General features: G+C 40.6%; 2 protein-coding genes across 8 annotated transcripts in view; both read right to left on the minus strand.

Annotated features, from left to right (window-relative positions):
* LOC133553159 (mitogen-activated protein kinase-binding protein 1-like) overlaps positions 1 to 11,110 on the minus strand; it is a 70,965-nt gene extending 59,855 nt beyond the window's left edge. For all 5 annotated transcript variants that reach the window (XM_061901046.1, XM_061901047.1, XM_061901048.1 and 2 more), the window contains exons 1-4: positions 10,823 to 11,110; positions 7,583 to 7,674; positions 6,317 to 6,379; positions 6,194 to 6,251 (exon numbers count right to left, since the gene is read on the minus strand). In XM_061901046.1, coding sequence (XP_061757030.1) covers positions 6,194 to 6,251; positions 6,317 to 6,379; positions 7,583 to 7,674; positions 10,823 to 10,924 — 315 coding nt within the window. In that variant the 5' untranslated portion in view covers positions 10,925 to 11,110. The remainder of the gene's footprint in view (positions 1 to 6,193; positions 6,252 to 6,316; positions 6,380 to 7,582; positions 7,675 to 10,822) is intronic.
* A 3,894-nt stretch (positions 11,111 to 15,004) lies between these two features.
* magl (MAX dimerization protein MGA-like) overlaps positions 15,005 to 25,207 on the minus strand; it is a 52,913-nt gene continuing 42,710 nt past the window's right edge. For 2 of the 3 annotated variants that reach the window (XM_061901050.1, XM_061901051.1), the window contains 9 exons: positions 23,969 to 24,193; positions 23,641 to 23,884; positions 23,095 to 23,573; positions 22,645 to 22,742; positions 22,538 to 22,577; positions 22,265 to 22,462; positions 18,729 to 18,840; positions 18,177 to 18,641; positions 15,005 to 16,195 (listed from right to left, as the gene is read on the minus strand). In XM_061901050.1, the coding sequence (XP_061757034.1) occupies positions 15,666 to 16,195; positions 18,177 to 18,641; positions 18,729 to 18,840; positions 22,265 to 22,462; positions 22,538 to 22,577; positions 22,645 to 22,742; positions 23,095 to 23,573; positions 23,641 to 23,884; positions 23,969 to 24,193 (2,391 nt within the window). In that variant the 3' untranslated portion in view covers positions 15,005 to 15,665. Of the gene's footprint in view, positions 16,196 to 18,176; positions 18,642 to 18,728; positions 18,841 to 22,264; positions 22,463 to 22,537; positions 22,578 to 22,644; positions 22,743 to 23,094; positions 23,574 to 23,640; positions 23,885 to 23,968; positions 24,194 to 25,207 lie in introns of those variants that run through there. The other variant, XM_061901052.1, reaches the window with a different exon arrangement.

Below are 25,207 nucleotides of genomic sequence, written 5' to 3' on the forward strand. Positions count from 1 at the left end.
GTCGAAGAACATAGATTTCTCGTTGAGTCACATTTGACTAACTGCACTAGAGCAAGCCTGGTCACAGGCAATTACAGAGCCTGCTAGTCTAGGTGAAGAGTCAGTTAAATTAGAACTAGCCAGCGCCAGGCTGGATAATCCCTGCAAACATAGCAAATTTCTTAGAATAATACACAACTCACATAATGTTTTTTCTGCTATGACTGTGCCAGAGTTGGACATGCGTTCTACTGAGGTGGCAAATTATGATGCGTTCAGTTTATCGTAGCACCAAGCAAACAATCTGAAAATACCCGTCATATCATTTCCTAGATATGGTCGTAATTATTTTAAGTGCACTACGCATAATAAACGCAACATTATTAATATTGATACTACGGATAATTTAATCAAAAACACCTTAAAACAGCCCACTACCTACAATATGGGCTTCTTAAACATAAGATAATTGTCTCCCAAAACGTTATTAGTTAATGAGGTCATTAGAGACAACAATCTTAACGTCATCGGTCTCAGCGAAACCTGGCTTAAACCAGACAACTTTTTTGCGCTAAATGAGGCTTCTCCTCCTAACTATACGAATGCGCATATTGCCCGTCCCCTTAAAAGGGGTGGGGGGGTCGCACTAATATACAACGAAAAATTTAACCTTAGTCCTAACCTAAATAATAAATATAAATCATTTGAGGAGCTCACTATGAGGTCTGTCACACCGCTGCCTCTATACCTGGCTGTTATCTACCGCCCCCAAGAGCCCTATTCAGACTTTATCAATAAATTCTCAGAGTTCGTTGCTGATCTAGTGACGCATGCCGATAAAATAATTATAATGGGGGACTTTAATATCCATATGAATACCCCATCGGACTCTGGCGCTCCAGACTATAATTGATAGCTGTGGTCTTACACAAATAATAAATGAACCCAAGTATCGCAACGGTAATACGATAGACCTAATGCTTGTGAGTGGTATCACCGTTTCCAAAGATATGATACTCCCGTATACTTTATAAAATTCGAAGTTCAGACTCATGTTCTGCAAGCTAATAATAATAATAACTGCTATAGCAGCCGCAACATTAATGCTGCCACAACGACGACTCTTGCTGGCCTACTGCCCTCGGTAATGGCACCATTCCCAAAGTATGTGGGCTCTATTGATAACCTCGCTAACAATTTTAACTACCCCCTGCGTAAAACCATTGATAGTATAGGACCGCTGAAGTTAAAAAAGGCTCCAAAAAGGCGTAACCCATGATTTACAGAAGAAACTAGAGCTCAGAAATTGTTATGTAGAAAGCTCGAACGCAAATGGCGCACGACTAAATTTGAGGTGCACCATCAAGCATGGAGTGATAGTTTAATAATTTATAAACGCATGCGTACCTTAGCTAAAGCTAAATATTACTCAAATATCATCCTTCTTAATAAAAACGATCCTAAATTTTTGTTTAGTACAGTAGCATCGCTAACCCAACAAGGGACTCCTTCCAGTAGCTCCACCCACTCGGCAGATGACTTTATGAAATTCTTTGAGAAAATTGAACTCATTAGAAAGGAGATTAAAGACAATGCGTCCCAGCTACAACTGGGTTCTATTAACACAGATTAGACTGTATATAAGGCAGATACTGCCCTCCAAAATAGCTTCTCTCATTTTGATTAAATGACATTAGAAGAATTGTTACAACGTTTAAATGGAATAAAACAAACAACATGCTTACTTGACCCACTTCCTGGGAAACTTATCGAGGAGCTCTTTGTATTATTAGGTCCACCAGTGCTAAATATTATAAACGTATCACTTTCCTCTGGCACTGTTCCCCTAGCATTCAAAAAAGTGGTTATTCAGCCTCACCTTAAAACACCTAACCTCGATCCTGACCTCATGGTAAACTACCGACCGGTGTCTCACCTTCCCTTTATTTCAAAAATCCTCGAAAAAATTGTTGCAGAGCAGTTAAATGAACACTTAGCATCTAACAATCTATGTGAAACCTTTCAATCCGGCTTCAGGGCAAATCACTCTACGCAGAGAGCCCTCGCAAAAATGACTAATGATCTATTGCTAACGATAGATTCTGATGTGTCATCTATGTTGGTGCTCCTCGAGCGTAGCATTGCTTTCGGTACCTACGATAATAATATTTTATTAGAGCGTATCAAAACACGAATTGGTATGTCAGACTTAGCCCTGTCTCAGTTTAACACTTATCTTACTGACAGGATGCAGTGCGTCTCCCATAACAATGTGATCTCGGACTATGTTAAGGTAATGTGTTCAGTTCTTCAGGGTTTGGTCCTTGGCCCTGCACTCTTCAGCATCTACATCCTGCCGCTAGGTGACATCATACGCAAATACGGTGTTAGCTTTCACTGTTACGCTGATGACACCCAACTCTACATGCCCCTAAAGCTGACCATCGATTGTAGTCAGCTGGAGGCGTGTCTTAATGAAATTAAACAATGGATGGGGGGGGGTTGCCCAAATATGCGGTCCACTCCATGATTTCTCATAGTCATCATTGTCGACGTCTCACTGGAGTGAGTTTTTCCTTGCCCTTATGTGGGCCCTGCCAAGGATGTCGTTGTAGTTTGTGCAGCCCCTTGAGGCACTTGTGATTTAGGGCTATATAAATAAACATTGATTGATTGATGGATTGATACCCCTTGGCATACCTTCAAGTACCCCCAGGGGTACGTGTACCCCCATTTGAGAACCACTGGTCTACTACATGTAATCTCAGGTCATTCAATCGTTCGCAACTGGAATGTTTGGTTTGTCTTAGAAGACGTTTCACCTCTCATCCGAGTAGGCTTCATCAGTTCATGCTCATAGACTTAGATTGGTCAAACATAGTCCTAGACAGAATCCCCAACATTAGTGTTCCGTTCAGTTGTAAACAAATGGCAAACATGGCTTTCTGGTCACTTTCTGTGATCAGAATGTAGCCTTTTATTGAAAGCTACATTGCGGAATCTTTTAAGAATGGTTGAAAGGACAGTGTTGTACGTGGGAACATGAACGTCCCTGGCTGTCAATCAATTAAATTTACTGGGTTACTGCCTTTCTCTCCTTTGAGGCCAATGCCGATAAGCAACTCCTTGACAACATTAAATCTTTGTCGACAAAATGTTATAATCGACGTTGTCGATTATGTCGACTTATCGTTGTAGCCCTCGTGAGAATGTGAAAAAAAGAACAAATTGTGTGTGTGTTCTAAGCATGGCAGACTTGGTGACAAACAATGAAGACGACTATTTTTGGACCAACCAGGATTCACAACCTTATAGTTTTACTAAACTGAATGAACAAAGGATTAATTGCTGCTTCTAGAAGCAAGCACGAAGAAGAGGGTGAAACGTTAAAGCAGATGGAAGCCGATATAATGAGGTTGTAGCTGAGATAGGCGCCAGCGCCCCCCGCGACCCCAAAAGGGAATAAGCGGTAGAAAATGGATGGATGGATGGATAATGAGGTGAAAACGACCCGAAGCTGCAAATGTGGAATTTGGAGACAAGCTATTTTGACATAAATGCGTGCTTACGCTATATAAACCAGAAAAAACGTCCCCGGCTAGCTGAACCAAACGCACAACTGTCCATCGAGTGAGTCACACTTTATATTGATCATGATACATGCATCACGCCATGCGTGTATCATGACTAGGGTTGGGTATCGAGTATCGAGTATTGATTGGAATCGGGACTAACTTTCCGATACTCCCGGAATTGTTCAAAAGTTTAAATTTCGATTCTTAGTTTCGATACCCAGTCTGACGACCGGAAAAAAATAATAAGTCCGCCGACCCGGAAGAAGAAGCCGCTGAACACCAACGAAAAAGCGCCCACCGCCGGAAGTGTTAGCATAGCCGAGCCTATGTGCCCGCGCGAGTCAGTCAAGCATGGATAGCAGGCGTCGACGGTCGAAAGTGTGGCTTCATTTTGCTAAAAAAAAATGAAATATCGGCGACAGGAGACACTGTCTGTCCAGAACGCTCACGCATCCTGCCTGAAAAGGCGGATATGGTCATTTTCCTAAACAATAAGTGTCTCTGATTTTATACTGTACCTGCTGCTAATCTGGACTGGGTTTTGCAAGTTGTTTCTTATTGTTTATTTGCTTTTCTGCACCAGGTTAGCCCATCAGTGGGAGCACGGTAACATGTTTAAGTACCTGCAGCATATTACACTTGTGTGTGTAAATGTGTTTTCATGAGGTTTTCAAAAATAAAGGTCTCTTGATAAAAGTGTACCCCTGTGAAAATGTATTCATAATTTATATTTATATTCAAGTTCATAGATTTGATATTTATATTCTAGTTGAAAACAGCCCTGTGAGGAATTTATGGTAAAATTCCTAAAAAGTTAATAGAATTCAAATTGATGGTGAATGTCAGACTATTTCATTCAGAATGACTGTAGGTTATCTAGCTCATTTAAAATATCCAAAACTTTTTTTTGACCCTGCCTTTTTTATTTATTTTTTATTTTTTTTATTTTAAAAGAAAGAATCGGAATCGAGAATCGTCAGGAATCGGAATCAAAACAAAGAATCGGAATCGGAATCGTTCTATTTCAAACGATACCCAACCCTAATCATGACATACAGCATATGCTGTATAGATAGCTGTGGACAAACAAACCATGAAATGTGGGCTAATACTTTACAGATACTGTAATATGATTGTTCATGTTTTTCACTCAGTACAGATTGGTGTCATATCGCAATCTGTTGTGCATTACAAACTCAAATGTGTTTCGTGCTGATGCAGAAGCTACAGCCCACATCTGCGGCCCGCTCCAAGGTTTCTCATTGTCATCCCATTCGGATGAGTTTTTTCTTGCCCTAATGTGGGATCTGAGCCGAGGATATCGTTGTGGCTTGTGCAGCCCTTTCAGACACTCGTGATTTAGGGCTATATAAGTAAACATTGATTGATTGATTGATTGATTGAACAATGTCTCATAATTCTCACGAAGAACAGGGTGGAGGGGTAGGGGAGAAACAAGTGCTTTTTGTGTTGTTCTCGCTTGTTCCAGGTCCTAAATGATTGTCTAAGTGTCACAACTTGTCGGATTATCTTCTCAGCCATCCACTTTGTAGGTGATAAGCATGATTAATGATCTAGAATAAACTTACAGGGAGCAGGGAAGCGAGGAAGCAGCAGACCACTCGATGATGTAGACATAGGGATAAACGGAAGTGATTACTTCGTCGCCATAAATAGTTTGTCCGCGGTAGGGCTTATCATAAAAATATCACTAATACTTATTAAATATTCAAGTAACAAAATGTAAATTAAGTATTGTTGGCGCTTTTTGAATAGTTATTTATCGGATTTTATGGGCGGAATAGTGGAGCTCCCATTCGCTCCCTGTGAGCGGACTTATAATTACGTTTATTTAATATTTAGAATGCATTTTAAAAAATCCATCCGTCGTCATGTCTTTCATAAGAATTGTGAACGATTGGTAAAATTCCAAAAAAAAGTGCAGTTCCCCTTTAAGACTAGGGCGTTTTTTGCTCATACTTTTCAATTTAACAGTTTACTGCAATTTTTAACAAACATCTTGAACTACCTTCATCACTGCAGGAGTTACTTTGTTGTTCCACTTACATGACATAAACAATTAAACAATTAAATAAATATGTTATAAATGTTGGACCCCTGGAAAATATTATTTCTTTTTACATTATTTACTACTGGTGATTTTTGTGTGTGTACATATTACGAACACAATGCTGGTGGAATAATTTATTTCACAATAAAGGGTCCTCAACTCTTTTTGAACTTTGGTCTCTGCTGTCATGGCAACCGCTTATCCACTTAACACGGAGAAGTCTTTAATCAGCTTTGATTGGCCTGTTTGGGCGAACAGATTAGGACCAACCTGCACGTTGTTTAGAGACTGACGCCACACACCGTTCCTAAAACGAGAGACGAGGTACACAGTCTGCCTAACTAATCATGTGACCGAACATGCAGGTTCTAATCCTGCAATGGGATGTCCTCAATGAGACATCGCACCAATATACCAGTATATACTGGCCTCAATATATAACTAAACCATGCTTGCCATCATCAACCTGACATAGGTAAATAAATGGTGATTGCAGAGCAGATAAGATGCAAACACAAACAAGGCAGGATGTTTTATTAGTGTGGAAATTAGATGATATGAGGCTCACCTCTCCCGTGACCAGGTGTTTGCCATCCGGGGAGAATGAAAGAGCTGTGATGGTCTTTCTGTGAGGACGAGGAGGAGGATGTTAGCACACTTTAATTGTGTTGTGTTTCCGATGCAACCTCACCTTGACGTGTTGATCAGGTGGTGCTGCCTGTTCTTTCTGGGACTTAGCAAAACAACCACACACCTGCATGGGGAAAAGGCAGTGAGAATTCAATTATATTGAGTTATTAATTTTAGGAATCATCCATCCATCCATCCATCCATCTATTTTCAACTGCTTGTTTCTTTTGTGGTCGAAGGGGGTGCTTGTGCCTATCTCAGTTGCATTCGGGCGGAAGGCGGCGTACACCCTGGACAAGTCTCCACCTCATCACAGGGCCAACACAGATAGACAGACAACATTCACACTCACATTCACACACTGGGGCCCATTTAGTGTTGCCAATCAATTAACGCATAATGGACAAACTTACACGGTTGCAATGCAAATTAAATGTTGTATATTTAAAGAGATTAATCATCTCAAACAATCTACTATCATCTTTGTTCCACGGAGGAAGGATTGTATCAAAACATACACGACTATTGTGCTCAGAAGCGCTAAACAATTTACCCCATTTTACGTACTTAATTTTAAACTCTAAATGCTTTACATACCTCCATATCTCAAGGTGTACACATGTTGCCTCTTCTCAAAACTCTGGTATACTTATGTGCATTTTTTATTTGGATAAAACTACTGCCGAAAGGTCTGGAAAAAAGAGTTTGATAGCAGTAAGAGGTGTTTTTGTAGCAAAGATGTAGCCATTAAAGTTAGCATTCTAGCTAGTGGTCACTTTATCTTTTGAGGTAACCTTTAACTACATTTACACATAATAAAGCATGGAACTTAAATAATAAATAAACCCATGTGGTGGTGACAATGTAATGTTACAGTTAGCTTTGAGCAAATAATAATAATAATCGTATTTTTTTTCATGAGTGACGTTTCTGTTACAGTTGACCTGGAAGAACCGGCATGTGTGTAGGATGCTGCCCCATGTGGCCTGGAGTGGGAACTACACCTGCTTCATAGTAAACAGCAATGGCAGATACAATATATAAGTTAAAGTTAAAGTTAAAGTACCAATGATTGTCACACCAGCACGAGGTGTGGCGAAATAATTCTCTGCATTTCAACCATCACCCTGATCACCCCCTGGGAGGTGAGGGGAGCAGTGAGCAGCAGTGGTGGCCACGCCCGGGAATCATTCTTGGTGATTTAACCCCTAATTACATATAAATATGAAAACAAAAAAACCCAAGTCAGAGTGGTATCAAATATTTTTTTTTAAATTGAAGTTTGTTTATTTTACTGTTTGGTTTTTTTTGCTGTTTTATTCCTCACCCTGCAGGATAAGCCACTAGTCCAGTGTTGGGGTCGCAGGCCAGGCCGCTATTTCCCAAAGTGGTGACGCCCAAAACTTTCTCCAATGCAACCTGTGAGAAGAGCACAGCGACGTTATTTTTATTGGTGGAAAACATGATCGATGTCCAGTTCAGGAATGTTCGCGTGATTTAATAATGAATTGTGTCCTCCTCGCTTATCTTGCTGCTGAGTAGGAAATACAACAAGACAAAGTCAAACATCCTGAATAAATAGATCAATAAAAAACACTAAAGGTTAATCTACAAAAACATCTATTAGCGCCATTGATTTATTAAGACTTGAACCTCACACCAGGGTTCTGTTGCCACAGATAGCGCTGCAAAATACATCAAGAATCAACATTAACTACACAAAAGACAAGCAAAGAGCAAAGATAAAACACAACTTGGTTCTAGCACATTATGTTAATGATTGTGGTAGTTTTCTGCACAAGTGACCTTTGACCCATGATGAGCTAATTAGCGCTCAGTATGATGTAGTCCTTAATCAAAGACAATTACAATGCACCTCATCAGGCATTCTCTAATTGTTTGTCATGCATATCTTCAAAATAAATATTCATTATTCTGGTTGTGTCCTGCAGCAGAGGACAGCTCACTCCTGATGCTTAAAACAATTAGCTAGTAGGATGCAGTTGTAGAGGTCGTAGACAACCACAATGTTCCCCAACAGGCACCCCCCTTATAAATATTCATTATTGTGGTAGAAACTGACCCTTGATGTTTAAAAATAAGATGATTAGCTCTCTGTATGATGCAGTTCTAGGCAAAAGACAACCACAATGTACCCCTTCTGGCATCCTCCAATTGTTTGGAACACATGTACCCATACAAATATTCCTTATTCTGGTTACAACTGACTGTTGATGCATAAACTAAGCTAACAAAAAGCATTGCCAGTTTTATAGGTGGTATGGACCAGTGTTTCTCAACCTTTTTTGAGCCAAGGCACATTTTTTGCATTGAAAAAATCAAGAAGCACACCACCAGCAGAAATAATAAAAAAATTAAAAAAATTAAATTCAGTTGACAGTTAGAAGTCGTTGTCACCATTGTTGGGTAGGACTTTAAACCATGACCAACCATGCATTGCTATAGCTCTTGTCTCAAAGTAGGCCGACTGTCACACCGTGACTTATTTGGAGTTTTTTTAGTTGTTTTCCCTTAAACGCTATTCCCCGCATCTGCTTTGTTTTAGCAATCAAGACTATTTCAGTTGTTGCTATCCTTCTTTGCGGGGACATTGTTGATTGTCATGTCATGTTCGGATGTGTTTAATGTGGACGCCGTCTTCTCCACAGTAAGTCTTTGCTGTCGTCCAGCATTATTTTTTTGTTTACTTTGTTGCCAGTTCGGTTTTAGTTTTGTTCTGCATAGCCTTCCCTTAGGTTCAATACCATTTTCTTAGGGGCACTCAACTTTTGTTTATTTTTGGTTCAATCATTAGATACAACGACAAACCCTCGTCGTCTCACACGACGTGTTCATGACATCCATCCATCTTTCCATTTTCTAGTGTTTGTCCCTTTTGGGGATACGGGGGGTCGTTGGAACCTATCTCAGCTGCATTCGGGCGGAAGGCGTGGTACACCCTGGACAAGTCGCCACCGCATCGCAGTGTTCCCGACATCTATAGAGCAATTATCTACCTGCTGCCACCTACTGGTATGGAAGAGTATTACACAGTTACTCTGCCGAGCTCGAGACAGCACCGACACTCAACAACAACACATTATTTGCAGACTATAATTACTGGTTTGCAAAAATATTTTTAAACCAAACAGGTGAAATTACATAATCTCCCACGGCACACCAGACTGTATCTCGAGGTACTCACAGTGGTTGAAAAACACTGGTATAGACAAGCACAATGTACTCCATAGAGCAGTGGTTCTCAACCTTTTTTCAGTGATGTACCCCCTGTGAACATTTTTTTAATTCAAGTACCCCCTAATCAGAGCAAAGCATTTTTGGTTGACAAAAAGAGATTAAGGGTGTACGCCGCCTTTCGCCTAATTGTAGCTGAGATAGGCACCAGCGCCCCCCGAGACCCCAAAGGGATTAAGCGGTAGAAAATGAATGGATGGATGGAAGTAAAATACAGCATTATGTCATCATTGGGGGCGGCATGGCGTAGTGGGTAGAGCGGCTGTGCCAGAAACCTGAGGGTTGCTGCTTCGCTTCCCACCTATTGACATACAAATCGCTGCCGTTGTGTCCTTGGGCAGGACACTTCACCCTTGCCCCCGGTGCCGCTCACACTGGTGAATGAATGATGAATGAGTGAGTGATTGGTCGGAGGGGCCGTAGGCGCAAACTGGCAGCCACGCTTCCGTCAGTCTACCCCAGGGCAGCTGTGGCTACTGATGTAGCTTACCACCACCAGGTGTGAATGAAAGATGGGTTCCCACTTCTCTGTGAGCGCTTTGAGTATCTAACAATATAAAAGCGCGATATAAATCTAATCCATTATTATTATTATTATTATTATTATTATCAGTTTCTGATTTATTAAATTGTATAACAGTGAAAAAATATTGCTCAATTGTAGTGGTCTTTTCTTAAACTATTTGGAAAAAAAGATGTAAAAATAACTTAAAACTTGTTTAAAAATAAACAAGTGATTCAATTATAAATAAAGATTTTTACACATAGAAGTAGTCAACTTAAAGTGCCCTCTTTGGGGATTGTAATAGAGATCCATCTGGATTCATGAACTTTATTCTAAAAAAAAATTCACAAAAAAGCAATCTTTTGTCACCCTTTATGAACTTACATTCATATTTTGTTGAAGTATTATTCAATAAATATATTTATAAAGGATTTTTGAATTGTTGCTTTTTTTAGAATATTTTTTTTTTAATCTCACGTACTACTTGGCATACCTTCAAGTACCCCCAGTGGTACGCATACCCCCATTTGAGAACCACTGCCATAGGGCATCCTCTAATTATTTGAGACACAAGTATACATAAAATAGTTCATTGTTGCAGTTGCAAATGACCTTTGACGCTTAAAAACAAGCTATTAAAATTAGTAGCTCTCAGTATGATGCAATTCTAGGTGGTAGACGACCACAATGTACTCCGCAGAGTATCCTCCAACCATTGGTTTGTGATACATGAAAACTAAGACAATGTCCGGTGTTGATGTTTCAAGTAGCGTTACACACTTAGTTTGGACGTAAGAGTATAAAAACCTTGTTGGGGATGTTGTCTCTTCTGGCCTTCCTGTGTTTGGCTGAAGGAGACCTGAGCAGGTTCCTAATGCGACTCTTGAAAGTGAATCCATCTCCAGGCATGGTGGAGGATGCTGGGTCACGGTGGCAAAAAGCAATAAGTTGCTGCCAGACAGTTCAGAATTCCAACAAGTTCAAACCGGCAGCGGCGGACTCCCAAGTAGGAGTGTTCAGAACAAAGTAGGACAATGTTCCTGCCGATGCTGGGACATGTGGACACTAATCCCCTGAGTGGGTTTAGCGCTGCTGTGAGACTCGCTTGTGTGGCGGCTCAAGGCCCGCCTGTCGCCTCAAATCAAGCTCCTTGTCCCGCAGCCTCCTCCTCCTGCTCTTTGCTTCCAATTGGACCGACCTCATGAGTTTATCAACACGTGACAATTCATTAATTGCATTGGATTAAAGAGCGTGAGGTGAGGGGGAAGGGAGAAGGGTGTTGTTTGTCCGCTGATACATGATAATGTATTGTTAATGCATTAATTAGGACATTTAATCATCTTTGTCAACATATATTAAGCCAATTACTGTCTGTTTCAAATTAGCGTGACAATAAAGTATTGTACAGATACGATGCTGTAAAGATGAAATATAGTTTATATAGGTGTCTCAATTTAATATTGATATCAGATATCGGTAGGATGTCAGCAAAAATTCTATTATGATGGGTTCCATGTAGAATCTCCAACACAAGCATGTTTATTTATTTTAATATTTTCAGACTTTTTTTTAGTAATGTCTTAAATATTTAGTTCATTTAGTTGCTGCTGAGATAAGCACCAGCGCCCCCCGCAACCCCAAAGGGAATAAGCCAGGGGTAGGGAACCTATGGCTCTCCAGCCAGATGTGGCTCTTTTGATGACTGCATCTGGCTCCCAGATAATTCTTAGGACGATAGGTAATGTGAAGTGAATTATATTTATATAGCGCTTTTACATAGTGAAACCCAATATCTAAGTTACATTTAAACCAGTGTGGGTGGCACTGAGAGCAGGTGGGTAAAGTGTCTTGCCCAAGGACACAACGGCAGTGACTAGGATGGCGGAAGCGGGAATCGAACCTGCAACCCTCAAGTTGCTGACACGGCCGCTCTACCAACCGAGCTATGATTCCGCTGGTAATCATAGTGTTAAAATTAACCTTCAAAATATAAAACAATGTCATGCATTTTACTCCTTTCATCCGTTTTTCTACCGCACCTGTTCAAGAAGTCGCATTAATGGTAAAACATATTATATTTATTATTAGCTTCAGAATAACAAAGTTATTAAACAGCATAAGAGACTTATTCCATCCATCCATTTTCTACCGCTTATTCCATTTGGGGTCGCTGGTGCCTATCTCAGCTACAATCGGGCAGAAGGCGGTGTACACCCTGGACAAGTCGCCACCTCATCGCAGGGCCAACACAGATAGACAGACAACATTCACACACTAGGGACCATTTAGTGTTGCCAATCAACCTATCCCCAGGTGCATGTTTTTGGAAGTGGGAAGAAGCCGGAATACCCGGAGTACACGCAGTCACGGGGAGAACATGCAAACTCCACACAGAAAGATCCCGAACCCGGGATTGAACCCCAGACTACTCAGGACCTTTGTATTGTGAGGCAGACGCACTAACCCCTCTGCCACCATGAAGCCCAAGAGACTTATTGTACTCAAAAAAATGTCAGTCCTACTTAAAAATGCACTTTTGTTGGAATCAGTTTTTTTTAAATATTATATGGCTTTCATGAAATACATTTTAAAATATTTGGCTTTCATGGCTCTCTCCGTGGGCTTCACGGTGGCAGACGGGTTAGCGCATCTGCCTCACAATACGAAGTTCCTGCAGTCCTGGGTTCAAATCCAGGCTTGGGATCTTTCTGTGTGGAGTTTGCATGTTCTCCCCGTGAATGCGTGGGTTCCCTCCGGGTACTCCGGCTTCCTCCCACTTCCAAAGACATGCACCTGGGGATAGGTTGATTGGCAACACTAAATTGGCCCTAGTGTGTGAATGTGAGTGTGAATGTGGTCTGTCTATCTGTGTTGGCCCTGCGATGAGGTGGCGACTTGTCCAGGGTGTACCCCGCCTTCCGCCCGATTGTAGCTGAGATAGGCGCCAGCGCCCCCCGCGACCCCAAAAAGGAATAAGCGGTAGAAAATGGATGAATGGATGGGCTCTCTCCGTCAAAAATGTTCTCTATCCCTGGAATAAGCGGTAGGAAATGGATGGATGGATAGTTGCTTTTAAAATATTTTTTTTATTTGTATTTGTTTAAACCTGCATGTTAGATGCAAATTTTCTCTTCTTATAGCCAGATCTGTATGTTTATTTCTCTACCTGACAGTTTCAGCTACAACTTCCTCAGAGGTTGCCAGGTGATGAGGAAGGCCACAGGTGTAGCCAAAAAAATGTCAGGTACGGAAAGAAACACACATGTAAGAAGAGAAAATGCATAATTCTTTGAAGACCTAATGAACCTAATTGGACATTAGATGTTTTTATTAACCAATTTTTTGGTCAATCTTTGTCATTTTATTTCACCAAACTTGTACAACACTTTGGGGCATCTTGAGCTGTTGTTTAAAGGTGCTTTACAAATAAAGCTGGACAGGTAATTAACATCTTAAATCAGGGGTCCCCAAAGTTTCCAATCATTTCTACAACTCTTATTTTTTTGTGATAGAGTGATTGGAGCACATGTTGCTCACAAAAAACATTCATGAAGTTTGGTAATTTTATGGATTAATTATGGGTCTACTGAAAATGTGCTGAGTCAAAAGTATACATATAGCAATGTTAATATTTGGTTACATGTCCCTTGGCTAGTTTCACTGCAATAAGGCACTTTTGGTAGCCATCCACATGCTTCTGGTTGAATTTTTGACAAATTCTTGACAAAATTGGTTCAGCTAAATTTGTTGGTTTTCTGACATGGACTTGTTTCTTCAGCATTGTCCACACGTTTAAGTCCGGACCATTCTGAAACCTTAATTCTAGCCTGATTTAGCCATTCATTTACCACTTTTGACGTGTGCTTGGGGTCATTGTTCTGTTGGAACACCCAACTGCACCCAAGACCCAACATCCTTGCGGATGATTTTAGGTTGTCCTAAATAATTTGGAGGTAACCCTCCTTTATCTTTGTCCAATTTACTCTCTGTAAAGCACCAGTTCCTCCATTTTCTACCGCTTATCCCTTTCGGGGTCGCTGGAGCCTCCATTTGCAGCAAAACAGGCCCAGAGCATAATACTACCATCCAACCACAGAACTTTCCTCCAGTAGGTCTTATCTTTGACCATGTGATGTCAAATGAAAAAAAAAAATTGCTGTTTGGCCACAGTAACCAGCAATATGTTTGGAGAAAAACTGAGATGTGTTTATGTTGTTGCAGGCACAATACATTGATACAATGTTCATTATAAATACATGTCCTTTAAAACTGACTTTTAAACAATGCAAAATAGTTGTATTTGTAAATAGAGACAATGTTGATGTCTAACATTGGATCCACGTTGTTGGTTGGGAAATGACCAAATTTCAAAGGTCAAATCAACATCACAACCTGAAATTGAATAAACGTTGTCAAAAAGTATGTTGTTTCAACATTTGTGTTGTAGAATATTGGTTGGGAAATGGTCAGAACTTCAGAACCCAAAATTGATTAAAGGCAGTCAAAAGGCATGTTTCAACACTACATTTGAGTGGCTCAACATCAGGACATAATTCAACAAGTTCTCAATGTTGTTTCAATGTACCTGCCGGGATGTATCATTTAGAACCTGTTTAAATAAAATGAAACCCATAAATTATTTTAGTATTTACTTAGATTTTCAAATAATGTATACTTTTTACTTTCTTCTAGTCAGACATGTTTAAGGTATAGTAGATAATAGTAATATTTGAAAATACTGTACAATAATGTATTTTATAAAAATCATATTTTTCCACATTATAAAAATCTGCTACATTTAATATGGCCTTTCAAATATTAAAAAAAAAAAATCTAAATAATTAAAATTAAAAAATAAACCATAATAAACTACTTATTTAGCAAAAAGGTATGAATGTAGAATGTATACATAGTTGCACCATGTATATATTTATCAACAAAGCTACAGGAGCTAAACAGTGAAATCACAATTAAATGAGGAAATCATAATTAAAAAGATCAAATACATGAATCCTTTAATAGATACATGTGGCTTATAATGCTTGTAACAGGTAACTTGATTTATTAAAGGTTGGTTTCTTCAACCAAAACAACAAAAAGCTCCTACAATAACATTTGATGACAGCCATGTTAACTTCATAGGCCACATGAAAACAACTTAAATCATTTGTAAGACCGTTTTTCACATTAGTGTGTGGAAATAATAATTCAGTGCATATTAACGCCAGGCGGACGTTAAAATAACGTATATACAGTAACTGCTTTTTCATGTTTCACACACATTTATCGTCAATTCTTATCCATGTGGCATTTACCTCAAAGAAAGAAAAAGAGTAGGTGTGTGTGTTTATGCAATCAGACACCAAGTAAATATTCAGCAGGTTAATTAATGTACCTTTTTAAGTAAGAGCGGTCTGCACGCTAATTAAGCAGCAGGAAATATTTCACAGTGACCCTGGTCCTTTACACGCACACACACTGGTGGTCTTTTACGTTCTCTCACACACACACACTCTGTTGGTCCTTGACATTCACGCACTCACACACTCTGGTGGTCCTTTATGTTCGCACGCACGCATGCACACACACACACACACACACACCACACACACAGCAGTTTTGCCATTATTGTGATTCCAACCTATGAGAACTACTCCGACTCAGAATCTGGTTCCAGCTCCATCTCCATTTCCAGGTCTATCCAGGACCGCCTCTTGGCGCTGGGAAAGTTCTTCCCCAGCGAGGCCCGTGTGAACGGCCGGGATTTGCTGCCATCTCCTGAGTAATCTGCAGGAGCGAAGTAGTCTTCCACCTTCTGCTTTCTCTGAGGTCTTCCTCTGGGATGATTAATTGGCGGGGCATCCCCTTTCTTCGTCACTAAACTTTTTTTGTATTTTCGAGGCGGAACGTACAGTTTGTGCTTCGGAGGTCGGCCTCTAGGGCGACGTGGGACAGGTGCGCTGGAATCAGTTTGGGGAGGACGCTGCTTACTGGCAGGCACGTCCTTGTTTGGTTGCTCTGCCTCTGATGGAGCACTGACAGGTGAGACGTTATGAGAGTACTGTACAGGTGTGTCTTGGTTCTTGGCAGGTTTGATGTCGGACGTCTGGATGCTGATGAAGTCTCCCTCGCTGTCCTGGTCTGGTTTTTTCAACATTAGCGTGTAGACCCCTGGGCCAGCTGTGACGGCAAAGCACACAAACTAGAATAAATGCACACCGAATTTAAATATACTTTTACTCAAGTTCATCTGTTAGGGGCAAAATATATTTGAATACATTTTTAAAAATACTAATATGTATGATGATAAAATAGTATGTGGTATGGATTATTATACAACTGTAAACACAGCCATTTCAGGAGAAAACACCTGTTGTTCTGTTTCTTTTATCCAGACAGGTCAATTTAGGCTGAGGTGTTTATTATTGGAAATATTTATTACCTTAGGCATAGTATCCATTACAGATTATCCCAAAATTTACAAAATTATTTTGTGGTTGGAATTAAATAAAAAGCCCATTTTAAAAAAAGTATTACATTTAAAAAATATATATATTTTCCACAATCAAATGTGTTAAAAGTTCCTCCACTTGCTTAGTTGTTTTATTTTTTGACATCCATTTTTGCTCCAGAATGCTTTAACTTCCTAAATAGGTATTATGATAAAATAAAAACATATCAATCTTGATTTTATTTGGACTTTTCTCAACTTATACTCAGGCGGTCCTCACATTTGTGACGTTTGATGGTTACGACACATTTACACATTAAAACCGTAGAAAAAACTAGTTACATGCAGATGAACACGATGCTACACTTCAATCACTTGTAAGACTTTAATTTTAAACTATAATCTCTATTACATCGACCAAGCGTGAAGCAGACTCTTCTGAAGGCTGTGCGTCAAAGAAAAGGAAAGTCAAAGTAAAAAGTGAAGTGGAATTAGACATCCTAAAACGAGAGATGGGTACCTTTAGCATTGCAACTGTTTCCCGGTACCTGGGAATCGATACTGCTACTCAACGGTACCAGTTTTTCATACTTGTGTGTGTCTGTGTGGTTATAAATGTTAATTTGTTGAATTAAAAATGAGATTTCATTATTTTGTACACCGATTTCTGCCCGAATGCAGATGGGATAGGCTCCAGCCCCCACAACCCCAAGAGGGACAAGCGGTAAAAAATGGATGGAAGGATGGATTTAACACTGAGGGGACAATAACTGTGCTATTCAGTTGTTATATCTTTTTTTCCCACATGTCTGAGGAAGCAACCTGTGACATTAAATTGAATGTTGCACGACGTATTTAAACTGTAAGTATTGTACTTATTACACACCAGCTGTCTGATTGTAACATTTATCATAGTTGAAGTTATCATTACCAAATTTGGAGGTGTTGAAATCGCCATGTAAAATCACCAATATTAATGAGAAGCATTTATTGGCCATATCCAATGTAATTTAGCATCAAGCTAGCGCATTATAAAAAGTGGAGCCTTACTTCTGGGTGCTTTCTATCATGTTTGTTTGCATTGTTAGCATGGAAAATTGTAACATTATTTTACATTACAAGGCAGTCTGCTATGAATATGCATGTATGCTTGCCAAAAGCTTGATACTGTGCAAAGTCTGCAATTTTGGTTGGTACCTATAAAAGTACTGAATTCGGTACTCATCCTTACCTAAACCAGACCAGCATAAAATATTAAAATTGTGTCATTGAACATGTAAAAGAATCTCCTCCAATAAAATAACCAAGCAGCATAGTGGTCTATGTATTGAGACTTTCTCCTCCCAGTAAGTCTGTCTGTCTCTTTCAATGCGCAAGACACCATAGAAACAAAACTAAGGAGTTGTTCTTTTGTTCTTGTATTTATTCATTTTATTACTGTATCTGACTTAGGTGTTCATTTAGCTGTTAGTTAAAAAACTAAAACATGAATGTTAAGGCCGTCTATTATTTGCTCCAAAGTGGAGGGATGTCATCTATTAGAGCGGAACTCAATGTATGAGGAAATATGGTAGACTGTGGATTTCCAGTTAAAAACATATCTGCCAACTGAAAAAATGTGAAACATTAAATACAAATATCTAGTTATTAGAGTTTTGGATTAATCCTTTCAAGCAATGATGGCCATCATTAGGAAATGTGAAAACTTACAAGGTTTCAGACACGAGGGCAGGATGAGTCTTCCGGTCTTGGAACGAATCAGAGGAAACGTTAAGGGCTGTGTGGTCGGAGTCCCATTCGCCGTGGCAGGGGGATGAGGAGGAGCTGGTGCTGCTTGGGTTGTAAGGGAGGGCTTCAGGACGTCAGGGGAAAGCGGTGGGTTCTTTGGTTGGGCATCACTTTGGGGGGGCAAAGACGGAAGGCTTGCTGGAGGCAGAAATAAAGGGGGCTCCGATAAGTGCATAGTCAAGGGTAAAGGTGGGGCTAGGGGAGGAGACAAGGACATGGCCTGGGCTGGTGGCGACTGTGGCTTGGGCTGAGTGGTTGCAGCTCTGAGATCAGTTTTGGACTGCTGCAGACGCTGGAAGGAAGCCTCCATTTGGCTTAAGCCGCCTCTTATCTTCAAGCTCTGGAAGAAAGCTTTCAGGTTGCGTTGGATTATTTCCACAGGCTTCCCTTAAAATAAACACATTTGAAAGTTGATGAGATGATTGACCTGGTCAAGTTTGGCCACACATGCTGATTTGGGTAGCAGAAACACACCAGACAAACCAGACAGCTTCTTCAAGTGGAGAGTCTGGATGCGGTACTGCTCGTTCTTCTTCTCCACCAGGCTGTTGGAGATGGCTGTCAGCTTTTGGATTTCTGCTCTAGCCTGTGAGCGACACAAGCAACAAGTGAGCTGCAATGCAATAATGTGTCATCAGCTGGTATAGTAACACTTTTCTTATCAGAATGTGTGGTAAAACCCCCCAATTTGTGTTTTTTTCTGTCAAATAATAGGCTGTTTTGTCAAAGAAAACTAATCTAATTCACCCTGAGTTGGTAATAACTTTACAATAGAATTTGTACAGTTCGCATTAAAAGTGGAAGTGTTTATGCATTTACTTGGTAACCAAACACAAGCAGTCATGACAGGCATAGTATTCACTGCCACAAAGGAGACCTACACATGCAGGGCACCTCCACAAGCCCCAGGGAATGTGCTTTGTTACCGCGATGAAAAATAAGTTGTAGAAGCGTGCAGAACAACTCCACAAGCGTGAAGCTCAGTCTTTGACCAGCAGATTAGAGACTCTTCCGTCATTTAGTAACACTTTGTCTACCAGTAAAATATTTAAACAAAAGGTGGGTAGTAACACGCTACATTTTATTGCACTACATTTACTTGAGTAACTTTTTGGATAAATTATACTTGTCAGAGTAGTTTTAATGAAAAATACTTTTTACTTTTAGTTGATTATTTTAGTGGAAAAAAAACGCTACTTTTACTTTGTTACATCGGGTTTCATTCCAATCGCTACATTTAATTATATAATCATTATACTGTACAATATTCATAATATCTAATGATTACTGCTTACAAATACTTACACTATATTGCCAAAAGTATTTGGCCAACCATCCAAATGATCAGAATCAGGTGTCCTAATCACTTGGCCCGGCCACAGGTGTATAAGATCAAGCACTTAGGCATGGAGACTGTTTCTAAAAAACATTTGTGAAAGAAAGAGCCGCCCTCAGGAGCTCAGTGAATTCCAGCGTGGAACTGTCATAGGATGCCACCTGTGCAACAAATCCAGTCATGAAATTTCTTCGCTCCAAAATATTCCAAAGTCAACTGTCGGCTTTATTATAAGGAAATTGAAGAGTTTGGGAACAACAGCAACTCGGCCACCAAGTGTAGGCCCAATAAACTGACAGAGAGGGGTCAGCGAATGCTGAAGCGCATAGGGTTAAGAGGTCACCGACTTTCTGCGCAGTCAGTTGCTACAGAGCTCCCAACTTCATGTGACCTTCCGATTAGCCCATGTACAGTACGCAGAGAGCTTCATGGAATAGGTTTCTATGGCCTTGCAGCTGCATCTAAGCCATACATCATCAAGTCCAATGCAAAGCGTCGGATGCAGTTTTGTAAAGCACGTCGCCACTGGACTCTAGGGGAAGTGGAGACGCGTTCTCTGGAGTGATGAGTCACGCTTTTCCATATGGCAATCTGATGGACGGGTCTGGAGGTTTCCAGGAGAACGCTATATTTCGGACTACATTGTGCCTGCCGCGTGTGAAATTTGGTGGAGGAGAAATTATGGTGTGGGGTTGTTTTTTTAGGAGTTGGGCTTGGCCCCTCAGTTCCAGTTAAAATAATTTTGAATGCTCCAGGATACCAAAACATTTTGGACAATTCCATGCTCCCAACTTTGTGGGAACAGTTTGGAACGGGACCCTTTCTCTTCCATCATGACTGTGCACCAGTGCACAAAGCAAGGTCCAAATAGACATGAATGAGAGTCTGGTGTGGATGACGCTTGACTGGCCTGCACAGAGTCGTGCAAATGTGCTATTTACTTTGTGCATTCCTGCTCGCTATTTTCCTGCATATGGCTCAACATAACGAGAATGCCATTACATTTCCCCACGCCACATAATGGCGCAACTGTCGAAAAGAAGTTAAGACGCATGTGTGTTTGAAAAAAAACAGTGCCGTTAAAGGAATTTATAGTTAACGCGTTAACTTTGACATGCTAATTGCATTTTTTTGCCTTCAAAATAACATGCATATGTGTTTTTATGCTATTGCTAGTCTAGTTTAAACTCAGAGGACCCTGGATCTGGGACTTGTTGTATTTGCAGTTATAATGTTGTCAAAGGGGAACTGCACTTTTTTTTAGAATAAAGACAAATGCTTTTTCTTATGAATTCTAAATATTATAACATAAATGCAGTCATAAGTCCGCTGACAATGGAGCCTCAATTCTGCCTATAAAGCCCTTAAAAAACATCCCAACATCTCCATTAGTGTTTTAAATACATGATGTAAGTATATATGTAATGTAGTAACAGGCACATTTATAATAACATTTAATATTTACGTATTTTTATAATTTTAAGCATAGGCGGCGCATTAATTTAAAAAATGCATCACGTTTGCTTTTCTTTCTTCATCACTTCACTCACTGCAGACTTCATGAGAGTGAACAAACATAATAAAACATCGCTTAATTTATAAGGTCTGCTGTCAATAGATTGCAGACTGCTAGGATGTTCATATATTCCCATTTAGATTAGGAATATCTCAGAATCCTTGCGACGGGGGGTGGACAGAGTGTCTTTTTGTGTCGTTCTTGCCAGTTCCGGGTCCTAAATGGCTGTCAAAGTGTACCAACATGTCGGATTACATCCTCAGCCATCTACTTTTCAGGTGAGAGGCATGATTTATGATCTACGATTAACGTCCAAGGAGCAGGGAAGCGAGGAAGCAGCTGACTACTCGATGTAAACCTAGGGACACACAGTAGCTATCACCTTGCCGCTATAAATAGTTGGTCTGCGTTAACGCCTGTAATAACAATATCACTAAGACTTAAAAAGTTTAAAACAAAAAAAAAAGTTATTCAACATTCAAGACACAAAATGTAAGTGGAGTGTTGAATGGTTATTTATTGGATCTGTCTCACAGGCACTCATTGAGGGCGGACACTCCCTTATCTCTCATGCATGCTTTCTTTGTTTTGTCTTAACTTTCGTGTTGCCTCTTTTTGCACTGTTCTCCAAATCTAAACAATGGAATTAATTTACTGGCCTCTCAACAAGCTTGACAAGATCTCAGGGTTTGGGAGACCTGCCTGTCTTGACGGAGCGGTTGTTGTTGGACACACAACGGACTCTTGGGAGGAAAAGGAATCCCTATTCTGGGTTATAATAACAGGACATTTGCTGATTGGAGTAAGCGTTGCTCTGGTTTGTCGAAAAATTGGAAGATGCTGGCAGTGCCTTGTAGCAACCCGTCAGTGGGTCTGTTCTGTAATCCTGTGCTGTTTATCTAATCTTTAACGGGTTTGTGCTGAAAACCTAACTTCATTGTACTTATACATTGACAAAAAAGATCCATCCATCCATTTTATGGGCGCTATAGAGGACCTCCCATTGGCTCTGATGTAATCAGACTTTTATTTATGTTTTTTTTATTTTTTAAATCCATCCGTCGTCATGTCTTTCATAATGATTATGAACGATAGGCAAATTTCCCCAAAAAGTGCAGTTCCCCTTTAATGAATTTGCTCTCATCTTGTGAAACCTACCATTGAGAGAAGTTGCAGTCTGGAGACTGCCCGTCGATCCAGGATGTCTTGTAGGCCGTCGAAAAGAGCTCTCTGCTCAAAGCGCCGTTGTCTCTCCTGCGCAGTGTGGTCGTTTCGCTTCTTGGTCAGTGGACAGCTGGAGTTGTCCTGAGTGTCTTTATTTTTCTGTGAGGGTGAAACCCGAGCGTCCTTATTTTCCTGTGGAAGTAAAACAGCATAAATATCCTATAGGAATAGCATACACAATAAGAAACATATTTTTAAATATCATACCTGCTTTTTGAGCCAGGTTTCGAAATTACAAGAATAATCACTGGAAAATAAAGATTTCAAAAGTCAAAACGCTAAAAATGTGCACTTCAATGGTCTGTTTCATTTACATTTTGCCTTGTGACTCCTTGGCTGCTTCCTTTAATCTGGAAATAGCCATTTGTTGTTCGTCCTCCTCCACAGTCTCGATGTCCACAGAGGAATCCTCCTTGTGGAGTGTAAAGGTAATATGGAGATAAGTTTTTATGAAAACTATTACAATATACGAGCGTGAGAAAAATCGAGGATACCCAGTCGTGTAAATCCTTTACTCCTGAACACAAAACAGTGGACATTTGCCAAAAAGTGCACCCAAACCCCCCGAATGTTTTGCCTGTGCTATTATTTTTGACCAATACAATTGTTGGCCAGTAATAAGGATTTTGGCTGAACTAAAATGACATTGCGTCATGTTGTTTGGACTGAATCAACAGTACCTCTGCTGGATGAAACCAACTGGTGCAATCCATTGATTCTATAAGTTACACATCACTAATAGTAACATGTAGAGTCTTACTCACATTCATATCGTTTTCTGTGCTGTCGTCACACGAGTCAGAGTTTTCGTCTTCGGAAGAAGAACTCAGTATGATTGCCTCCGTCCTTGCAAGCGTTTCATTAGCAACCGCTGGCCCCTCTGCCGTTTTACAAACAACTCTGTCCGCGTTGTCAGTCCTCGCTGTTTGTAACCGTGTCAGCTCAGCATCTGGCTTTGACAACCGAAGGAGGGTGAAGCCACCCGGCAAGGAGACGCCCATCTGGTTCTGGTCCCCCTCACACAGATTGGACGAAGGGCAGATCCTGAAAGAGCAGGTCCCACTCTGGCTCAGGAAGCTGGGGGTTTTCATTGAGGGGGACACGGTGAGAGAGATGGGCGAGCATGTGGGCCTTTGGAAGACGTTGAGGGGGCCTAACGCCCGGCTGTTGGTAATGGAGGTTAGAGCCTGCTGCGGCAAAGTCGCTGTCTCCTTTTTTTCCCTCTGCTCCTTTAACAAGTGAACTGAGGAGAATAAAGCATACAAATCAAGCTGATGAATGTGTGGTTCATAAAATAGAAGAACACCTACACAGCGTGTGTGTTTTTATGTCGGTGACGTTCTTTGCACCAATCACCCGGGGGAGCAGCTTGTTGTCAGCCTTTACACTTGGTTTAGCAACCAGGTCGAGTTTGCGCCCAGCGTCTATCTTTAAGGAGAGATCCGCGCTCGGCTGAAGCCTTCCCGTGACATAGGCCGCCAGCCGGTTGGCCGGGTGCAAGGAGCCCATGCTGCCTAGCAACAGCCGTGCCTGATTGTAGAATTTGCCGTTGACCTGCGAAGAAACACAATCATTTTACTACACTGCAGAGAGTAGCAGACATGGTATTTTTTTGGTAAATGCATTTTTCACACCGACCACAAGGAGTCCAGACTTTTGGTCGCCGGCAGGTTTCATCTTGGCAACCATCACGCCGGCAGTCATTATGCCACTCAAGAAGGGTGTGACTCCAAACAATCTTGCGGGCTCCCCCAAGTGCTCTTCCTCCTCCAGATTCTGCTCTTCATCGGAGCTGGTGTTAATGCTTTGAAAATCTTCCTTGTAGTTGCCCACTGCATTGCTGGCCTGTGGACCAATGCGTACCTGCAGCGAGGGAGATGTAATTTCCTCATGTACACTTCTGATAGGCCAAGATTTGTCCAGTTTTTACATGCTGATGGGAACACGCACGCCTGCATTCCTCAACTGTTGTACTAGCATTTATTGATGGTCATAATGTAAGCTGTTAGTTTGATTTTGGTTAGTGTAGTTGGACAGGATGAGATTTGTCCGGCCCCTTTTTTGAAGCTAAAAGTGTGTGATTTGTTTAAATTGGCCCTAGTGTATGAATGTTGTCTGTCTTATCTGTGATGAGGTGGCGACTTGTCCAGGGTGTAACCCACCTACCGCCCCTGTACAGCTGAGATAGGCTCCAGCACCTCCCGCAACCCCGTAAGGGACAAGCGGTAGGAAATGGCTGGATGGTTTGCGAATGTGTAATTCTGCTGAGCTTATTAAACCAGTTACATTTACAATCTACAATTTATGTTATCAATGCACTACACTGTAATCTAAACATGAAAGTAAAGCTCCACCTCTATGAATGCAAGCGCTCCAGTAGGAATTTTCTAAGGTAATGATGTCTCATGGTGATCATGGATGAAAATGGTCTTGTCTTGTCGGGAGAATGACTTGCCGTTGCTATGGAACTGGGCTTTTTTTAAAATGTACCTTTTTCTTTCTTCATTCCTACTCTCTATTTTATCCAGGCTTGTGGGTCAACAGTAACTGAACGCAGCTAAACTTTCCTATGCTACGGAATAGACCGAGGGTCAGACAGGAGGCGTGTAAATTAATCGCACGTCAAAAACATTAGCACCATTATAAGAAATTATAGTTAATGCGTTATCGTGTTAATTTTGACAGCCCTAATTATTACTGATTATAATTATCACAACAAACTGGGTAATTGAAAGGTTTAGTAAAAAGATAGTAAAAAGCAGCATTAGTTCCAGATTCAAGTTAATGTGTTGATTATAAAATCAGAAAACCCTGCAGTCTCCCAACAAAAAACATATCCAAAATATTTTAAAAAACAAAGTAAACACAAGGGCATAG

The sequence above is a fragment of the Nerophis ophidion genome, linkage group LG05 (assembly GCF_033978795.1).
Source record: "Nerophis ophidion isolate RoL-2023_Sa linkage group LG05, RoL_Noph_v1.0, whole genome shotgun sequence".
NCBI classification, from domain to species: domain Eukaryota; kingdom Metazoa; phylum Chordata; class Actinopteri; order Syngnathiformes; family Syngnathidae; genus Nerophis; species Nerophis ophidion.